This window comes from Neocloeon triangulifer, unplaced genomic scaffold, assembly GCF_031216515.1.
Source record: "Neocloeon triangulifer isolate White Clay Creek 2 clone unplaced genomic scaffold, ASM3121651v1 ptg000014l, whole genome shotgun sequence".
In the NCBI taxonomy this organism is placed as follows: Eukaryota; Metazoa; Arthropoda; class Insecta; order Ephemeroptera; family Baetidae; genus Neocloeon; species Neocloeon triangulifer.
In genome coordinates, this window is record NW_026775556.1 from 12,106,635 (window position 1) to 12,118,003 (window position 11,369).

General features: G+C 33.8%; 1 protein-coding gene across 2 annotated transcripts in view; it reads right to left on the minus strand.

Annotated features, from left to right (window-relative positions):
• Positions 1-1,000: 1,000 nt before the first annotated feature.
• LOC132202014 (parapinopsin-like) overlaps positions 1,001-11,369 on the minus strand; it is a 72,349-nt gene continuing 61,980 nt past the window's right edge. For both annotated transcript variants that reach the window (XM_059628628.1, XM_059628627.1), the window contains exons 5-6: positions 10,926-11,156; positions 1,001-4,804 (exon numbers count right to left, since the gene is read on the minus strand). In XM_059628628.1, the coding sequence (XP_059484611.1) occupies positions 4,523-4,804; positions 10,926-11,156 (513 nt within the window). In that variant the 3' untranslated portion in view covers positions 1,001-4,522. The remainder of the gene's footprint in view (positions 4,805-10,925; positions 11,157-11,369) is intronic.

Genomic DNA, 11,369 nt, shown 5'->3' on the forward strand with positions numbered 1-11,369 from the left:
AATTATTGTGATGCAACATGATTTTTTGATCGACTGCTTGCTGACGAATTAAAAGCTTTTAATTACGCTGCTGAATTTGACCAAGCAATAACTTGTTCGGCTGTAATGCAATAATTTAAATTAACTCTCAATTAGATAAATAAAGTTCCCAGAGAAATAACAACAGCTCTGCCTTTCATGGCTCTGCAACTTGCCAGAAAATTTTATTTACGTCTATAAATTATTCTTCATTAATTGTAATTAATTTTTGTATTTATTATTAATTAATTCAAAAGTTTAATATTTTTTCTCTTTACAAACTATTTCCCTGCTTATTTTATTATTAAATTTGCAAGCCCACCCAAAGACACAATCGGGCTCAGATCTAGCTCAGTTTAATGCGAATGTTACATTTCAGTTTTAATAAAGCGTTTAAATGATACGAGAAAATGTGTAGTTGCAAAGATGGGTATGAATTATTTGAGATAATTCAGGATAATACGATTATTATATATGAAGCAAAAATTGAGGTTGTGATGAGAAGGCTGAAAAAACGTTTTTCCTTTTTCCACAAACTGGGTGCGTGCCAGACACCACGCAGTTGCTGACTAAACGAAAGAAATGCGCACATTAAGTATTATAATTTAAAAGCACTCCCACGCAAAACGACAAGCCATGGCAGACAGACTGGATCTTCTCGGAGCAAACTAATTACTGATGAATGCTTTCCAACGCCGCGCAGAAGCTTCAAACTCTCTTTTGCCTTGGCTTCTTTGTTTTGGAAATTTAACTAGTTCGTCCCCTTTTGCTAATTTATTTTTCGACCCTTAGTTGCGCTTGAAAAGAATAATTGGATTTGTTTGTTGATGAATTGGAGAGTGGAGATGAGCATTTGCAGAGGAGAGTTTTTTTAGGTGGGGCGTCCGAAATTGCCTAAAAACCGCACAAAAGAAATGAGAAAATCACGGCAAAACATAATATAGTATATATTGTTTTAGCATAAAATGGGTTCAAAAAATAATAAAAACAAACACTCGGTTTGTTCTTTGGTCCATCAAAATTTATTTTTCAAAATCACATACATATTGAAATATAATTTCCAATTATCGCATTTCCATTTCAACAAATATTACACGTTTTAAACTTTTACTCTCGTTTCCTACGAAATTAAGAGTGTTTCTTGCAGCATTGGCGGTAAAAACAGTTTGTCTAATATACCAAGACGCGTATGTGCTTTTGAATTGCAAATATATTCCATCCATAATTGACCATTTTTTACAAACGCTTCATTACTCTTGACACATAAAATAACGGCATCGCAAGAATAGCATCTCGTTAGCCAGTAGTTCATTATATACATCTGAAGAGTGTTACAAGCCCCCACGCATCTTCACCCCGGAAAAGTACTTTGAGATGGACTCGGAGTGAAGGAGGTTTTTGAGAACATTGTATAATCAAAAAGGGGCAGATTATGTAATTATGAATGCAAGAAAACTTTAACAAATATTGCAGTACAGATAACGCCATTTCTCCATAATAGAAAATTGGATAAAATTAAAAATTAAAAAAGTTTTAAATCGGCAGTTAAATTATTGATTGAATTTTTAAATTCATTCAATTCGTTTTTCCCTGACAACAAGTCAAACAGGAAATTACATTGGAAGAGAATTGGCAGCCAACTCTAGTAAACAACTTACTAAAGCCCATAGCTCAATGTGAAAGCAGATGTGCGTTTCCAAATTAAACCTACTCACGCTGAGCTGGAGCTGTGTGGAAATAATTTTGATAAAACTCATATCTATTTTTTTTTCTTTTTTATTAAAGTAATATACAAATACTGGTTTCCTTTTCTTTTACTAACTATTATACGCACTTGTTCCTTTTTGTACAATAACAATCATTAGCAATTTTTGCCCAACTAGACATATTTTTACTTCATCAATACATGTAAACAACTGATCACGTAACACTTACAAAAATAGTTTCAGTAACAACATCCAAAAGATAAACTGCCTCTCTCTTTTCCTCTTAATTCTTCTCTCTTTTAAACTGTCTCTTTCCGTTGTGAGCAATTTAATTATATTATGGAAAAATTTTCAATTTTTATAAACTCGGCAAATTTGTCTTTAAAATATAGTAAAATACAAGATATTTGCAGAGGATATCATTTTTGTATGTGATGGTATAGAGAGATTTTTTTAATTCATTTTGTATGTTGACAATTATTTAATTTATATTTTTCAATTTCTTTGACTGTGTCTGTGCTGGTTTTTGAAGTTTGATGCTTTTATATAATTCCTGCTTAAAGGATTTGTCCAAAAATAAATAAACGTGATATAATTAGCTCTCTAGTGCTACAGAGTGACTTTCACTACACAATACATAAGTTAAAAAATGCAAGTCAAAAAGTTTTAAATAACCATTATTGGTATATTGTTGGCGTCTTCCTCATTGACTCCCAACATAGCTCAAACTTTTGGCACAGTATTTCTAGTCATTTTTTTTTTAACTTTCAGAGAAATGCATAATTGATATAAAAATTAAATTTTTTAAGTTTTTATTTGGTTGATAGTTGATATGTTAAAAACTGCTCAGCTATGGGAAAAAACCTATGTCATCCGATGGACCAATGCTGTCTATAATTTTCTTTGAATACTGCAAACTAAAAATAATTGAATCCATTTTTCTATTAAATAGTGGAAAATTAAAAAATTAAATATATTTTATGTATGCGTGCCTTTATATAATAAGCGTTTCTTTGAGGTTTAATTTTATGCAGACTGCGGCATTGAGTGCAATCTTTGAGATTTTAATAATTTTAAAATACTTTCATTAATTAATACTAGTTCTATTCATTTAAAACAGCTCTCCTTTTTTTGAAACGCTCTCTTAATTTATTTAAATTTAATCATTTAATTTTCATTCAATAAATAAATCAGAAAATGACCAGAGGTTTTGTCTCTCCCAGTCTCCCAGTTATGGGTAAATAACGTTTTTTTTTTTTTTACATATTTCAAGTCAAACGCAATATAAACCCTCTTTTTTCCATTTCTCATACAATGTTCTAATATTTTTAAGCTCTAACTATGTCTCTAAGGACTTAAGCTTTAAATTTTAAACTTTTTATCACATTGTTTTCGTTATACAGCTAGCTCAAATGAAAAAAAAAATGCATATATGCAACATCCTCTGTTTACATCAAGTACATGCTAATTTTGTTAATCATAAGAAAAATGGAAAGGCTCAGTTTTCCATTTTTGCTATAATTAACTTATCCAATATTCCCTTGAGTAAAATTCATTTCTTCCCACAATTAAGTTTGACAAATTTTATCTTTGGCTCTCTCTACTCTTTGTCACTCTTAATTTGGAATAATTACGATTTTTTGGCACAGATTTGGCACATTGGAGAGACGTCATAATTACTGTTATCGACCATCAAACAGCTTATTAACAATTACTTGAAACAAAGACGTCACATAGAGATCAATGGTCAATTGCTTCTATGCTTTGTTAATGAATAATTAACAAGACGAAAAACAATTTCTTGTATGCATTACATTTGATTTTGTTAAACTGACTATAAACAGGGGCTACTTAATAAAAGCTCACGGGCTTAAAAGCCACTCAATAGCTTCAATGTTTGGCCACATTGTTTATATTACAATTTTGATATATAAAAATAGAAGATTAAAATAAATAAGCCTCAAATTCTTCCATGTTTTAAACACTAAATATTTTCCAATTATCGTACAGCCAAAGATTTGCTACTTGAATGAATATTGGTTTTGATTTGCTTTTTCAATGCAAGAAAAAAAATATTCACTGACAAGAATTGATCGTTGCTAATAATAATTATGATACAACTTTATCATAATTATCAGGGCCCATCCGAATGTTTATTTAAGAGGTAATTAATGGAAGTTAAATATTTTGATCTTATGTACACAACTTGCATATTATATTCTCAACGATTTTAAGTATCCATTTTCTACGAGCAGTCTTTATATCGCAGTCAATCTTGACTTAATTGAGTCTCATCAACAACTGTGTAAATATTGTGCTTCACCTGCCGTGTGACAACGTCATACCAATGACTACGGTTGCTTTGAAATTCTTAAGATTAAGCTTTTTATTGGTGCCATTTTGATGTTTTGTATTTTGTGCATGTACTTTGTCGCTGCAGCAGAATTTTGTCATGTACAGTCATGTAAAAAAAAAACGAAATTCAATTATAATTATAATGATAATGATAAAATTGTAGATTCTATAATTTTAAGTGCAATGAAATTCTTCTGATTGTCGGAGGAGAAACTTATTCATTTACAAACAAACGCTAAAAATGTCTTTATCCTTGTACCACAAAACGTGAATGAAAAATTCAAAAAGATTATTTCGTAAGCTTCAAAAATACTGATATGAGAAGGTGGAGGTCCTTTTTCACAAAAATCTCATTCTGTGCAAAATAGTAGTTCTTACTTGAACGCGGCAAAAGTTCACATTTCTCCATACATACGCTACTATTATAATTTGGCACCGGGAAATTAAAGCTGCTGCTCTGAATTGGAGACATTGGGCGAATTGACTGGCGCTCGCACCGCCACCAACTCAAACCGACTCGCTAAACTGTTCTTGACCTGCAAAAATTGCTTATCGCTCTTGGACATTTGCACTCTTAAGTGGACGGGGGCCGTGGAGGTGATTGTGTTGTCGGTTATCATGTTGGATTGCGGCATGCTGATGGCCGTATTCTCACCACCTACCTCTATGGACCCTGTCACCGACTGCGACTTCACGCCCAAGAACTGGTGCCACGCATGTCGAAACTGCAAACAAAGCACACAAAAATTTTATTTAAAATTTTTGAATTGATTATTTAATGTGATTATAGAAAATACTTTTGAATTTAATTCAAGATATATAATAAATTTAGTTACATTTTTTTAAAAAATTATTTCATTACTGCGCGGAACGTAAATGCGTTTATCCTCTTTTGAAAACAAATTTATTTTGCCTAGGAAGTAGGAACGCACTGTATAAAGCCGTCTGGCGCAGGAAAGCTTCTACAAACACTTATTGAATTTTTAATAAATCTGCAACCAGCCGGCACGTTTTTCACAAGTGCTCTTTGTGGCATGTGCGATTCGACGGTAGACGCAATTCTTTTGCAAAATTTACACTCGTTGGGGAAATGAATCTCTTTTGAAAATACCGCACCATTGTTTGCATTTCCAGGCGCTTTCGCTTTTTGGATCCGCCACGCGTTTATTTCTAGTACTTGACTTTTAGCATTATTTTTTAGCTGAAATTGCTCAAGCACTGAGTGTATTTCTCTGCCTATACCCACATGAGTAAAGAGTAACATGCGGGCTCGCGAACATGCCTGTAATCATTTTGTGTCTTTGAAGGTTGTGCTGGAAAGCGCTCTTTTGCCAGTTCTAATTATCCTCCATCCTCTATAGTGAGTGGGGCTTTGAACGGAAAATTACACTTACGCAGAAAACATATTTTTCCCGAATGAAATTATAAAAAATTTCAAAAATATACTAAATGGACAAATCGATATTGTAAATCTTCTTCTCTTCTTCCTGATGGTGCTGCTTTTTGTCATAAATTTTTTTACGTTTTCAAAAAGAATAAAAAGATGGAACTTTTACGTTGTGAGGGAAGGAAGCCATTGAACTTGTAGCAGAGAGGAGTTATGGACAAAGAGCGCTTTTGGTTGGGGAATGAAGAAATATACGATCTCATTTTGGCCCGTTTTATTACTTTCAACCGGTTCTATGCATAAATTGTGATGCCGCTCGCAATCTGTGAATGTTCTTCTCAGTGGAACATCAACCACTAACTTACTTGCATAGGTACCTATGACAAAAAAAATAACGCTCCATTGTGACGTACGCGCACCACGCCAAAGATGCTGGGAGAGGATAAGAAAAAATAAAGTTGCTGACGAGGTTCAGCTGCGCAGACTGAATTGGTTGAGAGATCTCTGGATTTTCCCAAAGGCGCTAGAGTAGTGTTTTATCTTTCAAGCCTTTGTTAATCAACCTCGAAAACGTTAAAGACAATTCGCCTAACCGTTCTTTTCAGTCAGATAAATATGATAATCACAGTAGAGTCCCAAGCAAATAATAAAATTGGGGAAAAATGATTTTCCTCTGCATGTTCACGTGGAAAATTTTAAAATGGCTTTTAATCGCCAGATTTTGCAAAAAAAATTATTAAGCTTTTTGCAATAAATTCAGTTGAAACAGGAATTAAAATGGTAAAAAAATGATAATTGCAGAGAGAGAAAAATCTCGAATGTAACTAATAATTGTTAAATGTGAGGATTGTGTAAAACTCAATCCATTTATTCTCTCACAACAAGTCAAAAAATGATTTAAATGAAAATCACATTGGGAGAGAATCAGCAGATTACTCTAGTAAATATAGCTAAAATTTATAGACCAAACTCGAAAATAAGTTGATGTGCGAGTTGGAAAGAAAAAATTAGCAGATAGAGTTCATATATATTTTTTAACTGCAATTATTAAATTATTTTAACACATTTCTCCATTAACAATTCTTGTCCGACGGACTATTGAAAGTCATTTGACTAATGCATGCTGATCGCGATTCACTGTTGTTTAGGTACACCCGTTTAATCAACAAAGCAATCCATTGTGTGTATTTTAGATCAATATCACCGCGCTCCTGCTTCGAGAAGGCATCGGGGAGGAAAGTTCGCTAACATTCAGTATATTGCCAAGAGAGACAGAGTGCCATTGATTATTATGTCCCCGTGCACCGTACAAAAGGGTGGTCGGTTGAGGCTTATTCATTTCGAACTGGCCGAAAACTCGTCCGTAAAGTAAGTGCGGTTTATTGGAAACGAATGACAGCGGCCAATCATAAGGCACAAAACTATGAAAGTCTTTCCGAGTGGATGCAGTCGAATCAAGTAGAGTGCAAACAACAAATTCGAGACGCGAGCAGTAAGCTGCTCGCGATTTGTGTCCTCTTGAAGGAAAATAGGCAACTTGCTCGACGCCGGCGTACGGCGGGAAGCATAAGACGACCGTCTGGCCACCTTATATTTTACAAGGAAGGGTTTTAATACCGCAGAGTGAAGTTTTTAGGGTGCGTGAGATCTTGCAGCACCAACGAGGGAGATTTAACTCGGTGTAAAATCGTAAAGGAAGGTGGAACTGGAACGTTTTATGTCGGGAAAATTACGTTTTTGCCCCGGAAGGACCAATTTTTATGAACGTCTTTATATGAGCCTGCCTCATTATAATCTAAATTCTGAATGTCCTTTTCCCACACAGCTGTCATTAATTTCACTAGAAACAAACCTTTGAGGTAACGCGTTTAATATTCATAATCATAAGTTAATAGTTCGTTTATAAATCCGATTAAATACACGCCTACACGCCGAAAACGAACCTTTGCAAACTTGAGGCTTTCTAACTAAGCCAAGAAGTTCTATATAAGCCAAAATAGTTTGTAATAAATATTAGGCAGGTAGAGTTGGAAATTAATTTAATAGCACAAGAGGACTTAAAGATCGGCTACTTCTAGGGCGAAAATTTTCCTTATTTGATCCGAGTCAAACTCGCAACAGAAAATGAAGCATGAAATTTATTTACTTTTTCCAGTGTTTTTCCAGCATGCCTGAAATGTTATAAAATTTCATTTATGAAAAGGTTAAATCGACGAGGAATGCCCAATAATTGACCGCAAAGGAATGGAAGCTCAACGTAACTTTTTATTTATTATTTGAAGGATTGTACCCTCAGGCTAGATAAATTTTATGCATCACGTTGGAATCTCTGGTCTCCCTCATACAATATCAATATCGGGATTTGGGATACTTAGAGGATGACGTAATTACACGAGTCTAAATTGAGACTTGAGCGGTTTAAAATCATTTTAATTATAAATTTTGCATGAACTTTATCAATTTATATATTTTTTACCTTAAGGAAGTATAGAAAAAGTGAAAGGGATTTGTATTCGCAGTTTGTCTAACTGTGATTTTTAACGATAAACATTGCAACACTGAAAACGCAGATAAAGGAATTAAAATTCGGACAAATTGAACAAAACGTAGGAAAAATAATATTAGTTGCAAATTGTGTTTGAATGATTTTATAAAGAAGTCAAGAAAAAATGTCTACCACTTATTATAATATACTAGACTAATAATTAATTTGTAAAGGCAAAGCATCAATATGCAGTCAAGTATACGTGTTAAAATATTTTTAAATACATAACATGCTTTCCAGTCTATAAAGTCATAATGGAAAATAATTAATTAATCCAAAATTGCTACGCCAGTTTATTTTTGCTTCTTCCCTCCAATTAACATTTATGTTGCGCTGGAGGACTAGGTTTTTTTTAAGCTTTCGTAAACCTATAAAGTTTGATTCTATAAGAGGAAATGTCAATTCTATTTGTATTACAAAATAAGATCTCTAGTTTCTAATGCTTAAGCAACGTATTCATAATTCTGATAAAAATGTGATTTTTTTCCCATCAATTTCATTTGATGAAATATTCAATTTATTTTAGATTGTTTTAGCTTCACTGATTTTTTTTTTTTTTTGCTTGCATAAAAGAGAAAATGTACGAAATTTCTGAGAAAAATAAATTAGTTCAAGTGGAAAAAATGAAAATTTTCATTTGAATAGCCGAACACAAATTGACCCCTGGCGAATAAAATCATATCAAATTTCCACTTCCCACTCCGTGGTTCTAACCTGGAAATTTTCACCAAACGTAAAAATCGCGCCAGTTCACAATCACTAATGGCAAAAGCTGTTGTAAAATTACTCCCTGTACGTGCTGTAGTGGAGCAGCAATTAAATTTGGCAGCTAAAATTTGTTGGCTGAGAACAATATTGCTTGCACGTGGGCATAATAACTCCGTCAACTTGCTCTCAAAATCCAGCTGCGTGATTTAAACTGCTCTAATGACGGTGGAAACCAAATCCGTGGCTGCGTAATTCAATTGTTCGTCGAGCCACCAGGAGCAAGAAGTCAATCAGATCAAGTGCGTTATATTTTGCGAGTCCCATCGAGTGCACTCAAGTGGACTCGAACGCGCTCGTCCACGCCATGAGTTTGTCGCAGTAGACCTGCTCATGCTGGAATTTCTCACAAATGCGTGTTCACTGACCCGCGAAATCTCTCGACGATAAGTTGTTTCTTTGCAGTTCCAAATTTTCCACTGACAGTCGTTGGTAAAATATTTAGTACAAAATATTGTTGTATCCGAAGATTCTAATTTTTTCCAAATGAAATATACTCATGTTCTGAATAACCAATGCAATAAATAGTAAAACTTCAAGTAATTGATTTGCTAGAACGTGAATATAATTTTAAAATCCAAGCAAATTGACGCACAATTGATAAGAACGATTATTAAAGCATTGATTTTGCACTTTAATTTTTAATTTGCAAAGTAGCATGCCCATGATCATTCATAGCTGCACGCCCTCAATGAGAAAACAATTGATATGAGAAATAAAAAAGAGGAGAAAATAAATTATGGTGTCTTCAAATTATGAATGAATTATGGATGATTATAATTAAATTATTGGATTTTTCAAAATATCCACAAAATTATTATTTTAAGCTCGCACCAGCAGTCCGATAAATAATTTTAAAACTAAATTTGAACATTCAATTATTAAAGGACCGCGGAGAGTTATGGAAAGTATTTAAATAAAAGGCGGACCATTAAAATAATTTAATTCTCTGAATTCATAATTCTGGCTGCGCTTTACGTAATAAACTCATCAATGTTCCAACTGTCAAACATATCAATTTATCCAATGGCGGCACTTTGAATTTAATTTGGAAATTAAATTACTATGTTTTGAATATCGAATAACGACTCTCATAGAGAAAACTATTCATTTAAATCAACACTGATTGCAAACCACCAAATATTACATGATTTTAATTTAATGAAAGAGCCAATTTAATGTAATGTGAATCAGTTAAATTTATGAAAAATTGGAACATTCTTTGCTAAATTATTACACTGCAAGACTCACGTAACGTTTGTAGATTTTTAAGTTTTCACGCAATGACTCTTGGGATACAAATCTAAACCCAGCTTTTCACTATATCCAATTTATGCAATGCCTCATTTCATTTTGAGCCAAGGTTATACCAGCTGTGTATCATTTTTCTCTCAGCCTTTTGAAATTGATGCACCTTCATAATCAACAAAATGAGAAGCTTTTTATTGGCTAGATGGTCTTTGAGCTTTGAGTTCTCCGCCTACTCTTGTGCAACAAAATTAATTGGATTATCGATTTCATTACATAGCTCTAATCGCACCTTTCTATGGACCTGCCCACACAATTCCGCAATACTCGCGTTTCTTGGCGTTCGTCCGTCCAAATGACTCTGCAGAATTCACTGACAAGATACTCATCCCCTCATAAAAATAGCTACAACTATTGTATTGCCCTTCTTCGCATTTCTTCAGATTAACTTTGTGCCTCTCAGAGAAAAATCTACTACGACATCAGAAATTCCGCTTGCATGTATTGTGCCTGGGAAATGAACGCAAATAATAGAGAGAGCAGAGCAGACGCAACGCAATCCATTGACGTCATAATAAATCCACTATACCCTGGTAAAAAAAAAACTAATAAAACCAGCGGCTGCCGAGACATCTTGCGAATTGCCTCTGGAATTTTTAATTACTATAGATATATCGGGTAAAAAGCTCACAATTTTTTTTTACATAATATACAGGATTGGAATGTGGGGAGAATAAATGCTTAATAGAAAACAAATACGCGGACATCTTAATTAATCCCATTTAAATACGCAGATATATGATAAATACATTTAAAATTTTAGTTATCAATGAAAAATAAAACTTAAAAGCATCAACTTTGTGGATATCTGAATTAACATTAAAAAAAAATAATATCTTACCTGTGTGTTAAGTCCAACATAAATGATGGGGTTGTAGCAGATTGAGCTTTTGGCCATCAAGGCGGGCAGCACTGCGGTCCCAGGCGTGATCAAACTCGGGTCACCGAAGGCCACAATCAAAGCGAAGGCAGAGTAAGGCGTCCATGCGACCAAAAACATGGTCACCATGACGAGCACCATGGCGGCGACTCGAGACTCAGCTTTCGATACGCTGCCCATCGCCAGTGCATTCTGTGAACAGGAGATGCAATTTATCAATATTAAAGAATTGAAAAATCTTTTATGTCTGGTTTATTTAAAAATGAACTTTGGACGTTTATGGAGAGTTTAGCAGGGCAACGACTAAATAAAATTTGTGCACACTACCAAAACATTTCATTTCCTTTTGTTGAAGCCAGGTAGTGCAGATAAAAAAAGAATAATGAAGATAGCTTGGCCCGCAGC